Source organism: Chinchilla lanigera, unplaced genomic scaffold (genome assembly GCF_000276665.1).
Source record: "Chinchilla lanigera isolate Chin_1 unplaced genomic scaffold, ChiLan1.0 scaffold00009, whole genome shotgun sequence".
Classification (NCBI taxonomy): domain Eukaryota; kingdom Metazoa; phylum Chordata; class Mammalia; order Rodentia; family Chinchillidae; genus Chinchilla; species Chinchilla lanigera.
In genome coordinates this window covers 28,613,209-28,639,629 of record NW_004955410.1, presented here as the reverse complement: position 1 = coordinate 28,639,629, position 26,421 = coordinate 28,613,209, and the positions used below count along the sequence as shown (strand labels likewise).

The 26,421-nt window shown below is 36.7% G+C and overlaps 1 protein-coding gene and 1 long non-coding RNA gene across 3 annotated transcripts in view; one reads left to right on the top strand and one right to left on the bottom strand.

Moving 5' to 3' along the window:
• Positions 1–4,537: 4,537 nt before the first annotated feature.
• On the bottom strand, positions 4,538–20,805 carry LOC106147786. 2 transcript variants are annotated; one of them, XR_001232748.1, is made up of 4 exons: positions 20,718–20,805; positions 17,668–17,751; positions 8,009–8,158; positions 4,538–5,285 (listed from the first exon to the last, which is right to left on the bottom strand). It is a non-coding gene; the product is annotated as an uncharacterized LOC106147786 (long non-coding RNA). The 2 variants fall into 2 exon arrangements; XR_001232749.1 differs by having other exon boundaries at positions 8,009–8,085.
• Positions 20,806–21,179: 374 nt separating this feature from the next.
• Skap2 (src kinase associated phosphoprotein 2) overlaps positions 21,180–26,421 on the top strand; it is a 171,378-nt gene continuing 166,136 nt past the window's right edge. Inside the window, exon 1 of the mRNA XM_005377444.2 lies at positions 21,180–21,412. Coding sequence (XP_005377501.1) covers positions 21,346–21,412 — 67 coding nt within the window. The 5' untranslated portion in view covers positions 21,180–21,345. The remainder of the gene's footprint in view (positions 21,413–26,421) is intronic.

The window sequence follows — 26,421 nt, the reverse complement described above, 5'->3', positions numbered from 1 at the left end:
GCAAAAGGTGGAACCATAGAATCACAATTATCCATAAAGTTGAAGTTTGGGATCAAGTCAAAATTAGGTCTTCGGCAAGCTTTCAAAGGAAGCATTTTCCCGACAACACAAACAATACTCTGAGGTGATCCACAGCCTTTAGTTTTTCCAATCAGCAAAATCTGTATTTCTCTTAACAGATCTATTAGGGGAGACACTGATGAAGCCAGTTCAAGGAGATTTATTTATCAGTGTTTTCTTACCTTCCTCTGAAGCCAAGCCTAGGGCCGCTGCTTGATCAGGAAGCAGAGGGTGTTATGGAAATGCGTCTCAGAACCCTTAAGCGGAGGATTCCACCGTCCGCGAGTTCAAGTACAAAAAAACGCTCAGACTTACGCACTCGCCCTCCCTCCCCGCACCTCTGACCGCAGGGCAGAGCAGTAAAGCTGCGCTCAGCCGGGTAACTGTGGGAGGCGCAGCCAATTTTCCCACTGCAACCTCTTAGCCTGCTGCGCGGCCTAAGGACGGGTTCATAAAAATAACTTTAAAATGTAACGAATTAATTGGTCCATTGCCAGTTGAGCAGAGGTTACCTGAAACCCACAGTGGGATGGAGCCCAGTAGAATAAAGAGAGCACATTTCGGGGAGCAGAAGGTGACACTACGAAGAGAGGTGTGTTTTTATATTTCCAGGTCTTTTTAAAAAAAGATTTTTTTTCTAGGGCCAACCTTGGTTACACCTTTGATCTCACATCATAAACTGTTAGAACATTAATCATATTTAGAAGCTGTACTAACTTATGTTCTGTATTGTAAGTCACTACTCCAGCAGCTACATGCCATCATTATTCTGGGAGGTGTTAATGCATTTTCACCGAGGGCCTCATTTGGAGTCCAGGGGTGCTTCGACTCACTAGAGGAAGATTGCACTGTTTATTGAATGCGTTCGGGGGAGAGAGAAGAGAAGGCCATTGCTTTCTTTCCTCTTTATGTCTCTTCGGGCCTGGAGAGTTTAAATTACACATCTCCTGGGTAAAGACGATGCTGAATTCAACATTCTGAATTGCATCTAGCAATTGTTATTGCCCAAAATATTAGGGTAGTAATAGTTGGAGGGCTAGGATGCTTGTAGTTTAAACAAAACTGTCATGGTTGTGTAGAAATGAGCTTAAATTGTCCTATTTTTAGTTGATCCTCAAAGGTTTGTGGTACTTCCACAGCTTCACTCCTGACCACAGTTCAGGCAACACAGCCTCAGAGCTCTGCCACAGCTGTGGCTTCTTCTTTGTGGACTGTATGCAGTTTGTAATTTGTACCAGTGAACTGGGAAGGTGCCTGATAGGAAAAAAATAGTGTAAGAAAACTGTATCAGAGTCATCAATTTTCACATTCTCTATTCTATTTATTCCTTAAAGATCCTGAGCAGCTGTTATGTACAAAACACAGTACTAGACATTGTGGAACTACAGAGCTGTAAAGACATTCTTCCTATCTTGGAGATCTTACAGTTCAGATGGAGAGACAGAGTTACAGATACTATTAGTGTCAGACTCTAAAAGAGCCTGGTGTGTGGAGTTGGAGGACCTGGGTTTGAATTCCACCCTACCAGTTGCATGGTTATAAATGAGTTACTAATCTTGTAGAGATCTTCAAGTGTCTGGGGCCACAGTAAGTTCTTAAAAATAATATATTTTGGGGGCTGGGGATTTAGCTCAGCTGCAAAAGCGCCTGCCTGGCAAGCGCAAGGTCGTGCGTTCGGTTCCCGGTACCGGAGAAAAACCAAAACCAAAACCAAAAAAAAAAAAAATAATAATAATAATATATTTTGGGCTGGGGATATAGCTCAGCGGCATAAGCACCTGCCTGGCAAGCGTAAGGTCCTGAGTTTGATTCCAAGTATAAAAAACAAAAAAAAATTTTTAACAATACCATATTATTATCACTGGGGGAAGTAGTGGAAGGAACTTTAAGGTAGAAGGAGCTCTTCCTGATGGGACTGTATGTGGTTAACTAAGGAGTGACAATTGAGCTGAGCACCAGAAGATGAACAGGAGTTCAACTGTTGAAGAAGGAAGGGGGTAGTATTTCAGCCTTTCAACTTGGAATGGTATGAATAACAACGTGGAATGAATGTTTTTGATTTATTTAAGGGTCAGGTCTATTTCAGGGCTTTAGTAAGGGATGATACTGAAAAATGAGATGGATTCAAATTAAGATGTATCTTAGATGTATTCAAATTTTGTGCTGTTGGTACAACAAGAATTAGGAAGTGATTAGTTGTTACTGGACTGAAAGGAGTGTAAAAAGCATACTTATGAGTGCCTCCTTGGGCCCTGGGAATGTGGGAAAAGTAAGATATAACACCAAGTCACTAGGGTGATGTATTGCCATTAGCTAAAGTGGAACCCAAGAGGAATGTCTGACTGACAAGGAAAATAATAACTTTTATTTTAAAAATTGGTGATTGTTTTTGTCCTTAAGATTATTTTAAAAAGTTATTCTATGGAAAGGTTTCTCACACTGATGGTTATATGAAAGCTAAAGTTTTATATTATCCATATTATGAATAATATGACTTTCAAGTGGGTTTCTATGTGGCATGCCGGGAAGTCATATAATATGTAATGAATTATGCTATATGCTTTCAGCAAAAGGCTATATTAGGAATATTAATATGCCTGACATTCTTCCCAGCCCTTCTGCATCCCCTTGCTCTCTTAGTAGGAATCATAGTATCTGAGATAATGATTACTAATAATTTAGCAGGACGAATATTTCTTCTCATTTCTGTTGATTTATCTTTGCACCTGCTCAAATGACCTTCAATGAATATTTAAAGGATTTCTACTGGCCTATCAATAAGGAGTACATCAGGAGATGTATAGAATATTCACACAAATATTTACACAATTTGGTTGAAAAGGCAGCACACTGAATTTAAAACAAAATCTTTGAGTGCACTTTTATTTTCCTCACCTACAGATTCATGTAGGGATACACCTTTAAATTCAATGGATATTGTATATGTTTCAGACTACAAGCAAGGAGAATAATTCACCTTACAACTCTTTTTTTCTAGAGATCAAAAAACAAAAGAAACGCTTTTATTTTTTCTGAGCCCTTAATCATTCTGTGATTTTACCATGCATATTGAATACATTCAGGAAAATTACAACATACTTTTAATAATGAAAATGTGTGAAAAGGTTTCTTCCCTCCCCCACAGAGATGCCATCATTCTAAAATATTCAAAACATGCTAAATCACTATTTGTAAACAAGCAACTCTTCATATACTATACATATAACTTATGTTCACCACCTACCCTAATGGTAAAATGAAAAGCTACCAAAGGGACAACACTAGAAGCCCAGGCACAAAACCATACACAGACCCAAAAAGACTGCAGATCCCATTCTGGTAAGAATGCACTAAATACATTCACATTCCTTTTCTTTTTTTTTTTAAAGTAAATGTCAAAGGCCTAGTTTATCAGCTTTTATAAATGTAAGCTAAACAATACATATTTAAACGATTGTCAGAACTTGTAGTTGCTGGTATCTGTGCACAATAAGAAAACAAACTTAAATTTATATCAAACCAATATATCTTTAATTACTAAATACTGACAAAATGAAAATTATTTCATGCAAGACTCATCTTGGCAACATTAGCTGACACTGGTTGGCTCACGTTTCAAACATAATGGAAAACACATCTATGCTGGTATTAAAGTTTTACCTTGTGCTAGTGTTACTCAAAGAGTCATGGCTCACCTTTGATGTTGAATACAAAAAGCAAAGTGCCTACAGAGACTACAATAATTTTAAAGACAAAAAATGATCTTATTGTGTGATTCCAACATATTTAAAAGTTTATGACAAAGAGGAGCTCCAATGAGATGTCTATAAATCCTTTAGGTACAGTTATACTGAAAATTGAATTTGCTTGATATCTTCAAAAAAAGTTCCTCTTAATCCTCAAATGATGCTTGTTATAATTTTAAAATCTGTTAAATGCATGTATTGAATTACTTGTTATCCAAATGTAGCAGCTGCTCTTTACTATTTATCATTAAGGGCTTTAACTGTTCACCTTCTTCAACTGCTACTCTTTCTTGACCATTTTCAACAATCCTCATGGTGGTTTTTCTACAAAATTTAAGTAGAACTTGATATAGATTTGAAGTTGCTTATCCCACTGCCAGCAAAGGATGTGGACAAAAATGAAGTGAACCAAATGAAGCAAATCCACCTCCAAAGGATGGAAGTCCACTGATGGTGGACAAAAAGCCTGCACTGTGGCTTCTGATCCCTTCAGTGCTCAAAAGAGTTTTCAAATAAGTCTTTGAAGAAATTGAATGAAAACAACTACTTTCCACCAAAAATTCCCTGAAAACATCATCTAGGGCCCAGAATGTGAAGCCCAATTCAAATGAAATGTCCAAATGACTTCTACGTGCTCAGTTTTACCCTTCTTGGTCATATTTGTCATAGATGTCCTGTTTTTACCATCTGATAATGCCTCATACACCTTAGCTACTTGTTTGAATATTTGCTTTTCTTCTTTATTTGTGGGATGTTTATCTGGGTGCCACTTTAGTGCTAGTTTCTGATCTGCCTTCTTGATGTCCTTGGGTGAAGCAGGTCCTTGCATGCCTACAACTCCACAGGAATCCACCAAGTTTTAACAGGTTGTTGGAATAAGTCCAAAGATGTGGACCACCTCACAGCATGAAGGAGGGACATGGGGAACATATTTCCTCCTGGATCCAGCATGGTTGGTGGTGGCAGCAGAGGTTCCTTCTTATTACTATTCGGGGCTTTCATTACTATAGTTCCAGTTAACCATCAGTTATGGGATTTAAACTCTGAAGATTAGAAGAGAAGAGCTGGCCATCAGGGTGGACAAAGGAGCTTAACATAGGTGAGTGAAAGGCATACACGTATTGAGAATGAAAGGCATATGCCTGCCTTGAATTAGTCCTCCAAAATTAAATGAGCATAGACCACAATCAGATGTTTCCCATTAGCTTGCAAAGCATCTTACTCCTCTTCTTGCAGCTCTGAGGTCAATAAGAAAACATCAGCAGCCTCTATCTGTTGATTGTTAAGTGTCTTTTATTATTGAATTTCTCTGCTGGGCACTTTCAAAACTAGAGTTACTATAAGCTCATTCATTCATTCATTCAACATTTTTGTCTTCTTGCTGTGTGTCAGGCACCATTTTTTCTTAGGAACAGAATATGGTTGCTTCTTGCCTTTTCCTTCTTCCCACTGGCCAGAGTACAGACATGGTGGGCAGCCCTTTGAGATCATTAGGAGAAAGGAAACAGAATAAAAAGATAGACACTTGAGTTGCAGCACAGTAGAATCATTGTATCAGCTCTGCATGACTTGCATCTTGATTGTCATATGAGAAATAAACTGAAACCTTGTTTAATTTACCGACATGTTGGATCTTTCTATTTAGCTGAGCCTAGATATTGACCAGTAGAAGTTACTGTAATATATGGAGCAGCAAAAAGATACAAAGAAATTTTCAGAAAAGGAAAAAATAATCACTCATAATCCTACCTCCCAACACAACTATTTAAAAATTTGAATATTGCCCGGCTAGCTCATTTAGTAGAGCATGAGACTCTTAAAAATTTGAATATTATCTTTTGACTCTCATCCACATACCCATGTTTTTACTTTATAGTAAGTTCACATACCATTTGACATTCTGCTCTTTTTTATATAACCTTATATATTACACATTTCTGTACATTTTAACATAGCTGTTGTGGATTTTTTAGTGGCTTTATACCATTACAGTATGCTGCTATACTCTGATTTAGCAATCTATCCAAGGGATGCATTCATAAAAATGTTTTTAAATGATCCTATCAAGCTTCCAATGAATCTGGTAGGGTCTATAAGTACCTTAGTTTAGCTTGATCCTGAAATATGTACTTTATAGGAGATGCAGATAATAAATAATAAATGCTAGCTAGCATTATTATTGTTGTTATTAGTATTGAATTCCACTGTTTGTCTCTCGCAATAAGAAATTCAAGAATAAGGTCTGAATTGAAGTGGTAGCTGAAGCAAGTTGGAAGACCATGATACAATCTTTACTGAGTTACCATCAGTGAATTCTTTTTGTTGTTGTTGTTGTTTTGTTTTTTTTTCTGGTACCGGGAATTGAACTCATGACCTTGCGCTTGCCAGGCAGGCACTGTGCCGGTGAGCTCAATCCCCAGCCCCACCATCAGTGAATTCTGATGTGTCACCTGTAAGACATTGTCTGTCAATCCAGACAACTGGTGGTCAACTTGTAACACCCAGTTGAACTGAACCAATGTGGTGCTTGCTGGGTGTAGAAGGCCCACTTGAGAATTGATGCCAGCAGCATAAAAGGGAGAACTGGAGAAGAAGAAAACAAAAGCTTTTAAGGAGCTGTTGGTTCTCTTGGAGGACCTTGTCATGCTAGTTTTCCTGATATGAATGTAGCTGTTCCCATCATCGAAGGAGCTCAGGACCTTGTTGTTGCTGAGAATGGCTACGGTTCATTTTGGGGGAGCTCTGGTCCTTACTTGAGCATCACTTCCTGGCTCCAGAGGGGAAGATGGTGCACTACTCAGTCTCTGGGAGAAGCTTGTCGAGTTAGCTTTCCTGATACGGACTCTGATGTTCTCATAATCAGAGGAGCTCAGGACCTCGCTGTTGCTGAGGATGGCTGTGGTCCTTTACAGGGGAGCTGTGGTTCTTACTTTGAGCATTGCTTCCTGGATCCAGTGCAGACCCTTAGCCTGCTAGCACAGATCCTTCATCCCACTGGCACAGACTTTCTAGCTTTCATGATTGGGCCTTCCTAGAGAAGATCCTTGAAACAGGCCTGCATGAGACATTGTCATGGGCTTTTGGCCTCCAGTTGAACTCATGAGGGGCATTGTTATGGGCTCTAGGTCTTCAGCTGGCCTCATGCAGGACATTGTTGTGGGATCCAGGCCCTTAGCTGCATTCTTTTGGTCTTCAGTGTGTGGACAGATTTCCTGCACTGTCTTTGTATATGACTCTTCGAGTGACTATTATAAAATAATTTTGTAAATTATATATCCTGTATTATTCTCCTTGCAAAGCCTGATTACAACAGACATCTAGTTATTCATTGTAAGATTTGTGAGTTGTGTCTGTTTTTCAAATGTGGTAGGCTGGAATGCCAACTCAGCCTTCTCCTATTCTTCACCTTTAATCACATCTCCCTTCCCCTTACTCTGGTTGTTCAAAGACTAGAAAAAATATTAATAGGTCTATAGTGATATGTCTCCTCCAATATCCTCTTCCAACAAGTGTCCCCTTCCCCTAACTAAATTAACCATTTGTGTTAGTCAGCTTTTGTTACTATAATAAATAACTGAGATAATAAATTTATAAAAAGAAAAGATTTATTTTGGCTCATAGTTTTATTTATTTATTTATTTATTGGTTTTTCTCCAGTACCGGGAACTGAACTCATGACCTTGCGCTTGCCAGGCAGGCGCTTTTGCCGCTGAGCTAAATCCCCAGCCCCTTGGCTCATAGTTTTAGAAGTTTTAGACTATGATTTCTTGGTCCCCTTGCTTTGGGCAAAGCAGCATATCATAGTGGGAGTGATGGCAGAGAAAAACTGCTTATCTCATGGCCAGGAAGCAAAAGAGAAGGAGAAAGGAAGAAAGAGAGGTCCAATATCCTCTTAAAGCAACACTTCCAATGACCTAAGGACCTCCTTCAAGGTTCCACCTTCTAAAGGCTCCATTTATATTCCACTTCTCTCTCTCTGTCTCTCTCTCTCTCTCACACACACACACACACACACACACACACAGATACACACACACAGAAAGCTTAGCATGGTAGCGCATGCCTATAATCCTAGCACTTGGGAGGCTGAGGCAGGAGGATTATCATGAGTTCAGGGCCAGCCTAAAATACTTAGTGAGGCCCTGTATAGTAGTTAGAAATGAAAGTTCATCCATTCAACAACCTATGAGTACATGACTTACCTCATCTTTACATCCTTCTGACATCTGATATCTTTGCATATCTTCTCTGTGCTTATGGTTATCGAATGAATCCAATTCTGTAGAAGTCGTCAGAAACCATTAGGATTTAACAGTAGGGACTGAGATACATCAGAATGAGAGAATACAAAACTGAAAGAAAGATATAATTTTATGGAGCAAACAAAATTGGTATGAAAGCTCAGCCTTTATAATCAGTTTCTTTCTTGCCTTTTACATATCATAAGATATTAGAGTTTATGCCTACTTGAGCTCAATTTCAGTTCCAAAATTTTTTTCTGACTGCTTTCTGGGTATTTGCCAGCATTTATGCTAGCTTTCTAGGCATTTACCTATCATTTTCAGTTTCATCCACTAACAGTCTTACAGAAATCTATGAATATCAGCTGAACAAATAAAATTCTGGACCTGTAGTTTATACTTAGAGAATTAAATTTAATGGGTATTTGACAACCTGGTTCTATAGCTATTACAGGAACAGTACTATCATACAACAGAGAGGAGGACATCATTTTTCTTCCTCAAAGCTGTGCCTGTACTATAAATCCCCACCCTAAGTCCGTCTTGTAAAAGCCAAATGTGAACATAAGAGGTAACAGCAGCAGGGAAGGAGCCTCTTTTAAAACATGTGAATGAGAATAATGGGCCTCAGGGACCATTTGCCAGCCTATGGGATATTAGGAAAGCCAGTTGGGGCCATCAGATTTTTATGGGAGAGCAGAGCTGTAACATTAATCCTTACAGAAGCTTCCTCCATTCCTGGATACTCTGTAGAGTGACTGTCCCAACTGAGGTCCAGATTGGCCTGTCAGAGACAGAACAGTCTACACCAAGAGGTGTATTTTTGTCTTTGAAGTAATAATGTACAACTAGATACCGGCTACCCATGTACCACAGAGATTTTGGGATGAAATGTGAAACTAAAGATAAAGTATTTCCTATTACCTCCAATGTATAGGAATTGCATTGTTTCCAGTGTGCTGTGCCTTTTATTACAGGGTTCTTTTATCAGTCTCCTTGACTGTTGGCTAATGAGTCCCAACTGAGAAAGGTTGCAAATTGGTTATAAATATGACTTTTATTCTAAGAGAACAAAATGAGGTAATCAGAATAGTTATATAGCTGATATACCATGCTTATCAATTTCTCAATATTCAAAAATATCCTAATAATTTTCTGTAGGCATCATTTTAAAAAAACCAATAAACTAATTAGTCTGAGTGCCCACTTCAGTAGCACATATACTGAGTTGGAGCTAATTAATTTGAAAGTGTAAGTCAGTGTTTAGATAATATTACATAAGATAGGAAGTTCAAGTTCAATTCCTGGCACATTGCACTTACTGTTGAGTACCTTAAAGTGTTTTTGTTTTTAGGTTTATAAACTTGAAAATTAATGTTTTGAACTCATAATAAGGCACTGCAGCTAAATGAGATTAAAACCAATAAATATGGAAATTTTCTGAGTAAATTAGTAAGTTATTAAGTACATTTGCTTATAACTAAGAAGAGTGGAATTTAAATTAGTACAAACCTTTTAGAATACACATTTAAAATACCTATTAAAATTCAAATAAATAATATTGGGAGAGGGAAAAGATAGTTCTACTTTTTTTCTTTCTTTTTTGGTTTTTCTCTGGTACCGGGAACCGAACTCATGACCTTGTGCTTGCCAGGCAGGGGCTTTTGCCACCAAGCTAAATCCCTAGCCCCAGATAGTTCTACTTTTTACTTTGTATCAGTTTGATTTTTGTGAGATCATTTTATATAAGCATTTTAAATTAAATAATTACAAAGAAATACTTCTGCACCTTTAAAAAAGTAAGTATGTTCTAAGGGAAAGTTGTCATGTTTATCTATTCCACCCAGCAACTGTAGACTAGGCAATTACATTGTACATGTTAAATTTTAGAATGGTAACTTAATGGCTCAGTTTACAATGCTAACAATTTTAGCATGGACAGGCATATTCTGTAGGACATAATAGCTCAAATAAAAACACTTCTGGCCAACTGTACAGCACTTTTAAGAAAACTTTGGACAGTTGTGTCTTTCCATCTCAGATTGCTTTATCAAGCTACACTCTAACCAGTAATGCAAGAAGCAGAACAAGAACCAGGTAAAAACTACTCCCAAATCTTCATTAAGAAGGTAATAATTAACCTCCTTAAAGTTTCTGCTATTACAAGAAGTGCTGGAAAATCTTGAGGGAAGAGATTTAAAAAGAAAAGAAAAAAAATTTTAAGAAAAGAAACCTAAAAAAGAACTAGCCTTAGAAATATGGCCCTAATAAAATATCTTAAATCTCTCATTTTGTTCTCTGAAAATACTTTACATTGGAAGATTCTGCTTTAAGTTTACTTATAGCTCCAGTCACCCCTTGTTAGTAGACACTTTTTATTTTTCCTGTAAAAAACTTTACAACTTTTCTATTCAAAATTTTTGTAAACAGTGTCTCATCCCAGTATTTTGCACAATAAATTTAAATGTGAAAAGATTTTATTAAGAATGTGCAGGGCTCATTTCAATTTTAGTTAACGTTAGATTAATATATTTCCTTTGCTATTTCAGTTGATCATATAATACTCTGCTTTTAGTTAACAGCATAGATTCTATATTGGAGGCCTTCTAAGACAATGCAATGGCAACGACTGCATTAGGATTGCTGCCTTAAAACATGGCACCTTGGCATTTGAGAAAACAGCAAAGGTTTCTCTCACTCTTGCCAAACCCCATATATCTATTCTCACCTGGCCCTTTTGCCCCTGTGTCAGGATAGAAGGGATGTTTCTCCCTACCCAAGGTCAATTTCTCTATTTGTGATCTGAATCCCAGCATTTATTGTCTTTTCAAGAAATCTATGCTATAGATTTTCCCTTCTCTTTCCTGTATCTTAAATATTTATGTTTTCTTCTCAACAGGATTAGCCCCATCTACTTTTAAACAAGCTTGTTTTTCCTATAGACCAAGTGGATAGATATTATGTCTCTTTCAGGTGGTCATATATATCTGCTTTGCCCTCTTACGTGTGGATTTCTTGGCTTATTAATCCTCAGAGGGGAATTTTATTCCCCAGATTTCCTTATTCCTAGAAAATACTTCAATGTAGCTCCAAAATATGCAACTAGTTTCCACAGTGTTTTTCTAAATAAAGTAATTCCTTGTAATCAGTGTGTCTGTACCATCTGTGTAATAGGTTTTTGTCTTCTCTACTTACAGTTTTCAAACTTCATTTTTAAAGCTCACAGGAGGGGGGATATAGTTCAGTGGTAGAATGCTTGCCTAGCAATGCATGAGGCTAAGGGTTTGATCCTAAGCACTGGAACAAATTTAAAAAGCAAAAGAAACTCACCAAGAAATACTGTACAGAGCTAATCAAGTAAGTAGCTCCCCTAAAAAAAAAAATGAAGTTATTCTTCACAGATTTTATTGAAATTCTTTATATTGAGTTGACCAAAGAGGTGGGGCTATCGCTCAGCAGTACAGCACTTGCTTAGCATGCATGAAACCCTGGGTTCAATCCCCTGTACTGGAGAAAAAATCTTTTTTCTTTCTTTCTTTTTTTTTTTTTCCCCAGTACCGGGAATCTAACTCACGACCTCGCACTTGCCAGGCAGGCGCTGTGCTGCTGAGCTAAATCCCCAACCCCAAAAAATCTTTTTTCTTATCTTGAAAGTTAGTATGTAGTTACCTATGTGTCGTCTACTGCCATGGGAGTTAATACAATTTAAAAAACAGGAGTGGATATTTGTAGAGAAACAATAAATGCTTCATGTATATTGCATATCTTATGATTATGTGCGTCAGTTAAAAAAAAAAAGAAAGAAACAGAATATGTTTGCCCCACATAGAAAAGATGTTAAAGCATTGAGGAAAAAAAAGGATGCCTTTCTGACTCAAGCTGATCCGAAGATGCATTTTAGCAGCAGACTTTCAGTTACTTATCTCCAGGTAACAATTTAACCCAGGCAGTAAGAATGGCTGCTGCATCTGAATTTTATGATGGCTTTCTGATTTGTTGCTTCTTAAAGCAATCACATAAGGATAGCAAATCCCCCAACAGTGGAAAATGTAGTATTGAAAAATTCCACTATTACGTTCCTGTAGATGAAGCTCCACAAACAGTAAAATAATAAAGGCTGATTCTGAGTGTTTGATGAGGTAGCAGAGGTCACTATGATGAAACTGAATAATTTTCACCCATTTACCTAACACACAGGAAACTCCTGAATGGCATCCCCCTCCCCCCGAGAATTAGCATGACCTAGGCACTGCATTTAAAGGCCTTTGTTACTAAAAATAAACAGTTGAAAATAATTTTCAATGGAAATACAAAACTATTTTGTGGAAATGGATATGAACACTCCTTAAAAAAAGGGCTAGGCCTCTGAAAACCCTGAAGCTTAGGCTGCTGTTATACATTCTATAAAACCACAACATAATTTCTAAAAGTTTCCCAAACAAGCACTATGCAATTCAGCTTTTAAAATTATATATTTTTTGTTTGGAATGTTTCTGAACTCTACCCAGAGAGATTTTATTCCAAGTATAAATAAGGAAAAAAGGAAGCTATTTTGGTAATTGTGAAGAACTTTAGTGATTTCTAGGGGAATTCAGCAAGGCTGGGCTACCATTATTACTATCTTTTGTATGAGTTATTAAACTATAAACTGGGCATGGTGGCACATGCTTGTAATCCCACAACTCAAGAGGCTCATGCAGGAGTATCGCCATGAGTCTAAGGTCATCCTGGGCTACATAGTGAATTCAAGGGTAGCTTGCAATCCATAGTGAGACCCTGTCTCAAAAGAAATGAAAAAAACAAAACAAAACCCTAAAAAACTATTCACTAATTAATACAAAAGTTCAGGAATAAGAGATTCAGTAAATTTTGTTGATAGAACATATGTGTGATATACAAAGAAACTATCTAGTAATTATATACATTAATAAGTACACTAAAGTCACAGTCACTTACCTAGTTTCTGCGAATAGTTCTATTAATTACAATGGCATTTAGTAGTGTGATTACATATGTTGGTTCTATTGATTAGAAATCTTGTTCATTTTATGCACTTTGTAGTTAGGCACATTAACTACCTATTGCTGGTTTATGTAACACGTCACCACAAATTCAGTGGCTTAAAACAGCACAAATTTGTTATGTTACAATTCTGGAAGTCAGACATTCAAAATAGTTTTCACTGACATATAATCAAGGTGTTAGCGGGCCTGTGTTCCTCCTGGAGATTCCAGGGGAGAATTCTCTCTCTTGCCATTTCTAGCTTGTAGAGGCAGTTTATATTCCATAGCTTTGGGTTCCTGCCTTCAAAACATCAGCAAGCACCTTAAAGTCGCTCTGTGTGTTGCTTTCTTGCTTTTTTATTTTAAAGAGAGAAAAGATAAGCAGACAATGAAACAGGTTAGTAGGACAGTTATAATAGTTGATACATTGCATATTGTTGTCTTCATATTAGTTAATCAAAGTACAAGATATAGGTATAATATCTTGTCTAAACAATATTAGCACAAAGCATTCTTTTTAAGGAACTAAGAGAAGCTAGCTGTAAGACTATTTTAACCATCTGGGGTATACATGTATTTTTTCTTTTTCTCTTTCTTCTTTTTCCCTTTCCTCCGTTGCAGTTTATCTCTTCTCTTTTTTTCTTCTCTTTCTTCTTTTCTTTTCTTTTCTTTTCTTTCCTTTTCTTTTCTCCTCTCTCTTTCTCTCTTTTTGAGATGGGGTCTTGCTATGTAACCCAGGCTGGCCTTGAACTTGCAGACCCTCTCCTGTCTCAGCCTCCTGTGTGCTGGGATTATAGGCATGCACCATCTGTGTGTTTCTTGTCACGTTTTTTTTCTCTGAATCTGAATGACTCTCTTTCCTTCTTATAAGAACATTGCCCATTACAGTGGGCCTACCTGGAATAATTCAAGGTAATTTTCTTATCCCAAGATTCTTAATTACTTCCACAAAATCCCTTTTGCCATGTAAGATAACATATTCATAGATTCTGGGGTTTAGAATATGGAAATCTTTGGGTCATTATTCAGTCTAGTGCAGTGTAGTAGACCGATTAATTGTTCCAACTCTTTTTAACTCTCACTATTCTCCTGCCTCAGCCGCTGTGGTAGATGGGCCTACAAAGCACGTGCCACTGTGCCAGAATAGTAAAACACCTAAAAATATTACTTGAATGATCTTGAAAACATTTAACCTTCGCACACTGGTATATGGTGTAAATAGTTCTTAATTCATTTAGGTACTGGCATGACAGTACAGGCATTACAGATGTATATTTTTCTCTATAGAAAAGTATAAGTATTTTCCTCAGGTGATTTTCAAGCTGGCTAGCATGCCTTTTTGCTTTTGAAAGACAAATATTTCCCTGAAAATTATTTTCCCCAGCAAGTACATAGCTGTATTTTATTTGAAAATATAAAATGAGGACTATCTTCTTCTAATGTGGAGTAGTCAGTGCAACAAGAAAAATCATATAATTTGGAAGAGTTTCAGGAATTCCTTTTGTGTTCTAGTAAGTTAAAGTTTAATAATTATATTTGTGACAGAAAAATACAAGACTAATTTTTTTACCCCTCTGAAAATAATTTAGATAACTATTTAAAAAGTAAAATCAAATACTCATAGAAAGATAAAGCAAGCTGGGTGAAGAGGAATCAGGTTTGTCAGCCCTTTATTCTTTTATATATGGTTTCTGGGAGAGGTACAATGTTTAAAGTGATAAATATGATTTTAGGGTCAAAGCAAAGAATTTAAACAAGAAGGAAGTTAAGTTCCCAGTACTGCATATCAATGTACCTTTAGAATGTTGAACAAAAGGGGTGAAAGGGAGCAAAACATATGCAGGTGGTAAACTGCATAATGTTCTTCCTGGTGTCTAGAGACACGTTTGGGGCAAGTTGTGAAGGCTGGGTAGGTATCAACAGTACTGACTTTCTCTGCTTACCAAAATTCAGAATATAAAACCACATTAAGTAGTTATCTAACAAGAAAAAAACCCCTAGATTAGTTAAGTAAAAGTATCTTAAAGTTACACTGTTAGGAATAAGGTTAAATAGCTTTGCATTATGAAATGAAGTTGAACACATACTACAGAGATGAGGTAGAAAAAGGTTTAAAAATTCAATGGGGGGGAGGGGAGGAAAGGATGGGAGGATTTCTGAGTACTATAGTAATATAAAATGCAAAGTACAGGCAAATACACAAGGCAGTACTTAAAGTCCTATAAAAATGTGTGCATGTTTCCTGTGTTTTTCAATACTGTAATACTATAGAAAAAAGGGAGAATTTGGTTGAGCCTTTTACATTTTATGCAATTTTATTCTTATTGGTCTTAGAGTAGTCATTTGTAAAACACTACTGTTTAATATTGACAACTTTGAAAGTCACTGAAAAAAGTTAAATGGCAATTTAATGTTAACAGCTGCTTATGGTTATCAAATCCATCAAAGCCCTTCATGAATATATTAAGCACAAACCCACTAAATTATTGTTGCTGAAGACAGCTTGGTATTTTGAAATTGCCTAGTGAGAATAGGTACACTATAATAACAGGCAGAAAAAAATAATATGCAGGATTCTCATCACAATTTACTGTTTTATCTTTAGATAGGGGAAAAAAACCCCAGACCTGTTTTTAATTATTTAAAGTTCTAGAGCCTCTGCCAATCTATTTATAAAGGGATCTCTAGAAGTGTATTAAATATCTTGTTCTATCTAACTTCATGTTTTAACTGATGAATAAGGAAACAAAAACAGCATTCTTATAACAAAAATAATTCATAATAGTAAATAGTGCATATTGAGCTAATTATTATTGAAAGGCCAAATCTGAGTTCTCCAAAGTTTCATAAATAAGGCAGCTATGTTCTTCAGCTATATTTTTCTAGAAGACTGCCTTTTATTAAAAGTCGGTAAGGACTCTATAGGGACCAGAGTTATCATAACAGACAACAGGGACTACTACATAATACACATCCAGGAATGCCCTGCTTGCTTTATACTGCTACTCCTCAGATCTTTTTTTTGGAAAGCCCTTGCAGCTTACCTTCCCTCAGGATAAATGAATTCCAAAATACTGAAATACTGTCAGAATTATGCAAAGCTCCAGAGTATTTAATGCAGATATTAGAAGATACAGTTTCTTAAACCAATATAAACCAAGGCGCAAGAGAGATAGTTATCCATTCACCTTCTGAGTGTCAGATTGTAGGAATTTTGGGGTGTGCAGGTTAGAGTCAAGCTTGGGAAACTCTAAATTTGCACGTTACTCCTTATATAAGCTGAAGGGTAACTTTCTAACTCTGTTATAAGCCAATAATAAAATGGAATTTGCAAGGTCCCTCAACTGTATGTCTGAGGTAGAAAACAGCAATTCTGACGAAAAAAATTAGAGGTCAAGAATTGAAAATTCTTGTCTTTTTATCTAACCTCACCAAACTATAGAGGAGGAGTGAAGTTGTTCGCATGGAGAGGAGGGGCTCTGCATTAAATTTTAAAGTGTAATGAAGAACAGGCATTTCTTACCATGTTTAGGGACTTTAGGGATGAAGCTTGATGAGTCACAGAAGACAAGACAGGGATCTGGGTTCTTTTCTTCTCTGGAAAGCCACGGAGAATATAACACAAGCTTATAAATCGATACTGTAAGAGTGAGGCAGAGCTGTACTCAAGAAGGCTAGATGCCATCAAGATTAGTATGTCCCTTTATTAAAAGTAGGCAAGGTAAGGACTTGGCCTTACAGGCCAAGCAGAAGAATTTCAGTCACTTTGAAATAGGATAAAAGGTGAGAGGCAAATTATCATCAAAGCTAACCTTCAGGGTAGGGTTTAGGGTGTGGCTCAGTAGCAGAGCTTTTAGCATGGTGAAGCCTCCGAGTATTGGGAATCTGAAAAGGGAACTCCATTCAGCTAAAGGGAAAAGAGGGTAGGCACTCACTCTCTGCTAGGTCTGGAATGGGATGAACAGTTCTCTTACCTTATTCCTAATGTGTAGAATCTTAAAGACATGCAGTATTTCGTTAATAACTCAAATCTACTCCATGTTAAATTAGTTTTCTTATATTAAAGTGATTGGCCAGGACATCAACTGGCCTGAGTATGTTTTATTATACAAATGAGATGGAGAGCAAGAAAGAATGTGTTTCTTATCTTGCTAGCTTAATAAGTTATGCTAATAAAATTAATAATAATTATGATCGACGCTGAGGATGTAGTTCAGTGGTAGAGTACTTGCCTGGCATGTGCAAAATTCTGGGTTCAGCCCCTGGAAGCACAGGAAAAAAAAAAAAAGAAATGGCCTAAAACTTCAGCTGCATTCATCAGAACCTTTTGGTTCTGGTTGAGTTTACTTTTAAGGGTAATAATTTCATGTCAATAAATTCCAGTGAAAATATAATTTTTTTTCCTGTTAACTGCCACGTAATGTTTAACTCATATTTACTAGCCCAAGAAGATTCAAATTAAAAAGACAAAAATTTAGAAAATAAAGACAACACTTTCTCTAAAAATTCTTATGGAGGCATTACTAGATGACTTGAAAGACAGAAGGCTTATTTTTGTAAAATGCAAAATAAATGCAGTTTTAATTGTTTCTTTTACTTAACCCATTCTTTACTTACAAGTCTGTCTTGGTTGCTCTCTCTCTCTTGGGTCAGTTGCTCTAGAAAAGCCAGTTGTCATGTAATGAGGACATTCAAGCAGCCCTGTAGAGAAGTCCATGTTTTGAGGAACTGAAGAAGCCTTTTTCCAACAGCTGAAGAGGAATAGAGATCTCCCTTCTTGAAGATGAGCTATTTTCAGATCAGATACCCATATCAGGTCATCAGATGACTCCAACATCTTTCTCTTGACAGAAGCTTCAGGGGATACTCTGAGCTAGATTTGTGTGAGATACTAAATGATTTATTTTATTTTATTTTATTTTATTTGGTACCGAAAATCAAACTCAGGACCTTGTGCTTGCCAGGCAGTCACTTGTGCCACTGAGCTATATCCCCGGCCCTAAATGGTTTATTTTAAACTGCTAAACTTTGTTATGCAGTAGTATATAATTAATACAACACTTAAATATAATTTGTCTTCCATATGCCTATGAAAACTAAGCAAAACTGGACATAAGATAGGCAAAGAAGTACTGTAGATTGTGTTTTGGCCCACTGTATACTTTTCTCCAATACCTGTCTAGATTCTTTTAAACCTAGGCCTGTGGGCCAATACTCCTTCAGTGCTCTAAACTATTTTGAAGGTTATAGGAAGGGGTTTAGCCTTAATTATAATGATACATATGTATCATATGTATATTTGTATGATACATATGTATCATATGTATATTTGAACTGGAGGATCTACTTTTAAGAAGAGAAAAACAAGAAAATTTCTTGAAATCTAGTTTCTTAAAAAAAAAAAAACCAAGTTTCTTTTTTGTGGAATGGTAGGAATGCCACTACCTGTCTCTGGTTCATACTTAAAGTTACATTTATTATTTTTTTAACCTAATGTGACCAGTTAAATAATGTAAAATATGACTTTATTTTCTTCTTAGCGTTTGTTTTTTAAACATTTAGAATGAAAATAAATAAAAATATATCCCTCTTAGCCTCTCTTTGTCTATCTTACAATTTCAGTAATTTTAATAATAAACAGTAAAATGATGAATGTACAAACACATTGCTCAAGTGAACTCATCATGAACCTAAGTCTGAGAATGGTTCCTAAGTAGGGGAAGTGTGTTTCATATAAAAAGCCCATTTTCTGTCATTGCCTTTTTTATTTGGACTACTGGATGGTGTGTATTTTAAGGCAATCTTAATAGTTTCCTGTCTTTCACTAAGAAGAATGACTTGTCATAATGAGCAGTGTGGACGCTGTCCATTTGATCTACCCCAGAAAGCTGTCTATTTGATACAAGAATAAATTACTTCAATTCTTTTGTCCAATGAATGGTACCTAATAAATGAAAGAGACAGGGATAAAAAAGTGGGCAGTTCTAACAGAAGGCAACAAAGAATTGAGACATTTGGAGGCCTGGTTTAATAAAAAACATGACAAGTCAGAGAGTTGTATGTGATAACTAACTGTAAAGGGAGAGCAAATCCTCACTAACATAAAACATCCATGAAATAGTTTTTTCCTTATCTAAGAAAGTCTATAATTTTTGTAGTTGCAGAATAATAGCTCTCAATTCTTTCAAGTGATTTTGTAAAATCACTATGACTTTTTAACTCCACTAAAAAGAATTCTCATTTTCAGAATTCTTTCTATACTTTATCACCTTTCTGAATAGGAATTTTGTATTGCATTTGGGGGAATGGATTTGTTTGGGGGTGTCTTGTTATTATTTTGCATATTTTATTTCAGTTGTAAAGTTTTTGTCTTATTATTCTGTGAGGTAAACAAGGACATCTCAGTATTGAACATTTTCCTTTCACAGTGATTGGTATTATCTCTTAAGAGAATTATGCAAAGATGTCATACTGCATTTGAGTACCTAAGTTTTTATTAGTAGCATCTGAAAAAATATATGTGCATGTGTGCCCACGTGTGTGTGTGTATAGGAGGATTAACACAAGGCCTTGCACGTGCTTAAGCACATGTTCTGAGCTACACCTCGAGCACCTGAAATTTGTTGATGAAATATTAAGAGAGCCATTATTCTATGTTAGGGTTAGGGTTCCAGCTAGGGATAAAATACAAATTATGACAAATGTTGTGCTCTGTAGGAGCTGGTAAGTAGTAGTAGAGTGATTCTCAAAATGAAATTAGGATATCTTGCATTTAACCATAGGGATTGTTTTAAAAGACTGAACCAGAATGTCTAGGGCTAGCATCCACAATGTAATAGGTTCTCTCTGTGTTTGTAAGGCAAACTGAACTATAAGCACCATTGATTTAGAGGTTACAGGGTAGAGGAATCAACAATTTACATTTCGACTGAGCCTTGATACAGGGTTCAAACTACAACAGTAGCATCTAGGAAAGATAATACCTAATAGTCCCTATCTCTACCAAGGGAAATGTTGGTGAAAGCTAGAAGTGGACTGATGTCTGTGGCTCTGAAAATGATGGACCTTGTTTCCATTCATTTTTACCAAGAGAGAGAAATACAGTCAACACTGATGAAATGCTTTGTCTTGCTGTTCCAATCTGAAAACTTCTATCAGCCTCTCTTTTTTATTCTTCAGTGCCTCTGGTGTCTTGATTTTCCTTGATGACAAATATGACTATGCAACTAGGTTCTGAGCGATTTTAACAGTTGAGAATCTTGAATGTAGTATCTTCACTATAAAATCACACACACACACACACACACACACACACACACACACACACACTTTTAAGGGGCCAGAACGTGTCTTTTTGGGTTTAGAGTGAACAGACGTTATAGTTTTATTTTATATTAATCACTACAAGCAATTTATTTATTATTATCTTTGCTTGTGGATGGTCAGTGGCACCTCATATCTATTTAGCCTTGTATTTCTTTTCCTTCTCTCCCTCTCTCTCCATAGCATAGGACCTAGAACTCTCTACTCTTTCTTAATACTGGGAGAAATCCGTAACTCCAAGAATAGATTTAGGTAGAAAAGTAGCGTAAGCGCCAATCAGAACACTCTCCGGAGTAGTTCTTGACTGGCGTCTGAGAGACTGGCGGAAGTTGGAACTCAGTTACCTTCATTCATTCGGACAAAGAAAGCCATAATAGGTTAGGGCGGTCAAAATTTTCCTTGAGCTTTACCAGGCGAGGTGTTAAATCTTCGTCGGACTGTCCTTTAGTTAGAAGGCTCCTTTATCAGAAAACTTCTAGGCACTGCAGATACATTACTTCCGGAGTTCCTGGAGAAATGGCCAGCCTTTGGTGTGGTACCAGTACTCAAAATGGCGACAGGCCGCTTCATACCCCGGATCAGGTGATTCGGACTCATACCGCCCCCTTTTCTATTGCCGTTCCTCCTCCCGCTTCCTTACGCGTGGTGGGCGTGGCCTGCCCGGAGACCCGGGAGGCTGAGAAAACTGAGAGATAGGCATGCGCAGTTGGCCCTCTCAGGTCCTTGGCACCTCCTCCCCATCTATCGACCGACCCCGTTTTCCAGGGCGGGGCTGAGTCTGGAGTCCAGCTGGTACTGGCTGGAGGGTGATTCAGTGACTTCCTTGTTGCGAGTCCCGGCCTGGCAGTGTCCGGACTCGTATCCCTGCTGTCCTTGCTTGGCCCGCTACCCCGAGTACAGGTCACAGCCACAAGCCCACCTCGCCAGTCACCCTTTCAGTATAGGTCCTTTCCCCGCGCGCTCCGTGCTAACATGCCCATCCCCAGCACCACCTCCTCTCTCTACCCCCTCCCCGATGAAATTAGGAACCTGTTGGCAGGTAAAGAGCGGGAAGGGGGCGGGTAACTGCTGCTTGGGCGGGGGCCAGGGGACGGCGAGCCGGTGGGGACAGAAGCTTTGTGTCCTTACCCTGCCTCTGCGTGCCCCCCCTGGTCTTCTGACCGGAGGGGGCGGGACGAGGAGGGAAGCGGGGTGTTTGGGCTGAGAAAGGCAGTGGGCGTGTGTGTGAAATTTCGGTGAGGGGATGGTGGTGAAGCCTTCTTGACGTTCTACACCAACAGGACCAGGACAGTTTTGTCTGCGTCGTGAAGACGGCGTGAATGGAGGGTGGGGAGAGAGAATGTTCCTGAATGCATGTGTGAGAACTGGAAAGGCAGAAGTCAAGTAGCTCTTGGATGGCCTGGCCAGTAGAGATGGAAGGTATAGCAAAAACGTGTGGGAGCCACAGGTGTTAGGGGTTATGAGATGCAAGGGTGTGTCAGATCTAAAACTCCCATTTTTCTTCAACTTTCAGACCACTTATATTTAAGACTTTGAAAGGGAGCCTGATTCTCAAATGCCCAGTTACTTTCAGCCTTAGTAATTAAAACAAACAGGGAAGGATGTGTTGAAAGTCGTACTTCCTGTGGTGCATGATGAAAGCACTTCATCTTTGCACCCTCATCTTCCTCTTTTCAGTTTTACATCCCAGTTATAGGAACAATTTTTTTTTTTAGGAGTTAAAAATGTGATTCTTCAATGTTATTATGAATCCACTATTAGTTCAGTTAGTGTGGTGGATATGGAGATGATTATTTTCACTAAGGATCAATGAAACTATAGTTCTGCACAGGGTAGAAAATTATGTTTTTAGGGTACCACAAATCTTGCATATCCTGATGTTTAGAAATTCTTAGCGTTGTTCACTCTGCCTTGTGTATGCCAGGATTTTGTAAATTTAGTTGTCTCTAAAATATTTTTCTCTTAATATTGATCATGAATAACTGGATTAAAAGAACTTCTCTTAGATATCTGTGCTATGTTGCCTGTTTTAAGTGTCAAAAACAATGTCATCTAAAATGTCATATTTGATGTAGTAACAATGCTGGCAGTGTGAGAGCAGGTGTCCAAATATACTATTATGCTATTTTGGTGGTTAGCATCATGAATATGATTGAGAAAATAAAACTCTATGAAGGTAGGCTTATGTTCGTGGAACATGGTAAAGTGTGATGAATGTATTGGCAGTGGCATAGTGGGTAGTATTTTAACTAAGAAAAGCCTGTTGTCATTACCACTAAGGGAAGTATTGAAAGAACTGAGCTTTTATTCTATTATTTGAGAGTTTACATGAGTCTTAATTTTGTTTTACTACAATGAACATTTTTGTTGCTACAGTGCTGGATTTCTTTAGAAAATTACTGTAATAAGATCACAGAAGTGTTTATCATTATTTCAGAAATATGTCACAGTCTTCAGATTATTCTAGGTGTATATTTTTAAATTTAAGAATGAAGAACAGACCTCTATTTTCATGTTTTAAAAGGTTAACAGCTCCCACAGTAGGCAGTTTACTATTTGGATCCACAATCGTATATTCCTAGATAGTACGAAAGATAGGTAGATAATGAGACCTTTATTCTTTGATCCCCATTAGACCAGAACTATTTCATGTGGCCCTTGTCTGTGTAATTTAACAAAAGCTCAGAATTACATATTTAAATTATCTGTCTGTGCTAACTTCCTATATTTCTGCCATCTTCCCCAAGTCAGATAATACACAAGCATAACATCTGCATTTAGGTTTTTATAAGTCATTGACATTTCCACTATTTCATATTAAAGTAAATCAGACAATACACACATGAGATTTTAAAGAGAAATACTAAAACATTAAAACTTTTTAAGTTACAAATTTGTATTATACTTTATTTTCAGAGGTTGTTTTTAAAAGGTGTGAATCTGTGTTAGGAGATAGATCCATATCTAAAGAAATGAAACAAATGAACCAGTGCTACTCAGGGTTTAAAAAATTTTTATGTATTCAAGGAAAGTTGTGTTTAACTGTAATTAAAGTCTTTTTGGGTTAGAGAAGGCTTCAAGAATAGATGCTCTCAGCACTGTTTTACATATTTCGTCCAAGAATATTTGGGATGCACCATGATTTGCATAATTCAAATGTATTGGGTGATAGTACATGATTAGAGTTAGAATTTTGAAACAATAGATGAAGTGTTTGTATTGATTTGAATTTTGGAGGCATTGCTCATTTATTGCTTGCCTACTACAATTTTATTTTAAACTAAGAAGTAGGTGTTGTTTCTAGTGGCTATAAATAGTTGAGTGCTGTTAGTATACATGGTAGAATGCTAGAATTAAAAAACAGAGGATAAGGAATTAAGCCTTTCAAGAGTTTAGAATCTTATACTTTTAGGGAAAAGATAAAGTCAGCAGATAATAGCTTTCAGAATGTAATATTGCTGAGACATTTCCCTTCATGTTTCATGTACCTAGTATACAAATCATTATATGTTATATACATTAAATGTTTGACATTTAACTGTTTGGTGGGAATATGTTTCCGGATGCATTTTTATATTTATGATTTTTCTTTGTCTTTTTTTCCTTTCTGAAGTTTTCATTTTTAGGTACATATTTAATAATTACTTTGAAAAGTAGTAATGTAGTTTGTTAGTCAGATTTTTCTGTAGAATCAGTATATTAAATCTTGAAGGCCTATATTTATAAGTAGTGTTGAATTAATATTTTGGTTTACATAAAGAAAAAAGAGTTTACAGAACTTTGTTGTTAAAAACAAATTATGAACCACCATATACATTACAGGCAGTCTTTGGATTTTATCCCCCATAACAAAGGAAGAACAGGTTTAGGTTGGATAATTAATATCAGAGGACTTTGTTCATGTAATTTTCTTCCATATCCAAATATTGTGACTAGTACTACCAGCAAAAATAATCTCGATTTATGTGTTTTTTCCTTCTGGCAGCCAAGAAAGTGTGAGGAACTAGAACCATTGCCCACTAACCCCACTTAATTTGTTTAGTCATCCTTTGCATATTGCTTACTAGTGGTCTGCAAGCAGATGTTCTCATTCACTCTCATTCTTTCGTTTCATGATAACAAATTTTAAAAGGAAAGCTATAAGGGGAGGTTATCCTCTTTTTAATAAGTTAGAAAATGAAACCAGTGTTAAAAGAAGAAGACAGTTGTCAGTGCACTGAAAAATTAAAATCAAACCAAATAAACAGTAAACAAAATGAATAAATGGTTTCTGAACAGTGACCTTGAGATTTTTGTTCACATGGCAATTTTGATGATAAATATTGCATTTTCCTCTGTTGGGGATTTCCAGAACATTGTTTTTAACCTTCATACATTATAATTGATAATCCCTTCAGGGGCACTAGATAAAGGATGCGATTCAGTTGAAATAGAGGCAAAATTTTTTGATGATTAACATAATATGGTTTGCTTTCCACCTTTCCAAAGCCCTATTTATAATCTGGTCAACATTTTGGTTTTATTTCTCCTATGAGAATCATTTATGGTGTGTCCAGTGTACCCTAACTTCCTTCTGGGGTATTGGCTTAGTATGTAAAGGGAAGAGTGCCACCTACTGAGTCACCACTAGTCACCTTCTTAGCACCTGGATTTTCCAACAGAGCAAGAACAAGCCTGTCCCATTTTGGCAGCAATAACTATTCAGCATAGAGGTGACATGATAACATGTAATCTCAGAATGAAATCAATCTATGACACTTCTAAGATTTTCTCTTTTGGAAATAGAAATATGAACTTGTAAGTAAAGGTACCAGAAGGTTATAGTGTCAAATAATACAGTCAAATAGTATCGTCAGATAGTCAAATAGTACTGTGTAAGTAAATTAGGAAAATTATTGGTTTATTTTGTATCTGTTAAGCATGTAATGTCATACATTTTGTTGGAAGGAGATTTTGGCATGGCTTTCTATTGAAAATATTTGTATCTCTGATTTCTAAGTGAGGTTTTTACTGTTTTCTGCAATTTTATGGAAAATTATCTTTTGTTTCTTTTGCAAAGAGAAGTCTAAATATACTAAAGAATGAGCAGTATATGAAAAAATTTCAAGTTAGTTTATCTCTACTTATACCATCGTTAAAGTACTGATAGAAGGTGGAAACAACAGAGTATGAAAAGCCTCTGGTGATTTGAAATGCAGTTCAGTTGTCTCTCATAAATTTAAGGTGAAGTGTCATATATGGGCGATAAAAATGGGATAGGCTAGGTTTTATATACTCATTATTCACTTAGTTTGCCTTTTTCAATTAAAGCCAAGTCTATCTTTTTCATTCCATTGAGTTAACATTTCTTTTTCAATCACATTCTGAACATGTAACGATACATGCTGCCTAACAGTGACTGTAGGGTAAATCTCTGAAAATGTGTGGTAAAAAGATTTTGATTATTGTAAAGTGCTGTTTATCAAGAGTCATCTTCTTGAGGTTGAAAGACGGTCAGCCATATCTTTCAACAACCCAGCTTTCTATCAGGGAAAATCGTTTAATCTTCCAAAGCCAATATTGAAAATTTTGTGGGATGATTGAATTAGTAAGACTCAGGTATGTTTTACCCATTGCACTGCAAGAACTGTGTTTGCTCTTGTATCTTTCTATGTTGGAAAAGTCCACGGTTCTATCATAACCCCTAAAAGGGCTAGGTAATCAAGAGAAAGACATTGATCAGAACAATCAATAACTTTTCAATTAGCCATTTTCCAACTTTGGGAATTTGACTCCATTAATCTACATGTGCCTATTTTGATTGATTTTTATATTTTCACCACTAGCTGTTTGGTCAGACCGTTCTCTGCTGTAACAGAAATGTCTTTTTGTTCTAAGTAGCTTAAAGCCTGGGCTAGGATTCTTAACATACTAAGTTTGGTTACAGCATATGTCAGTGAATAAAATAAAAAGAGATGTGGAATTAAATAGTAAAGCCATTTGGGGGGCTGCATGATTGGTTTTTACACTTACCTTATGGATGGCTGGTGGATTTAGGCCAGTTCTTGC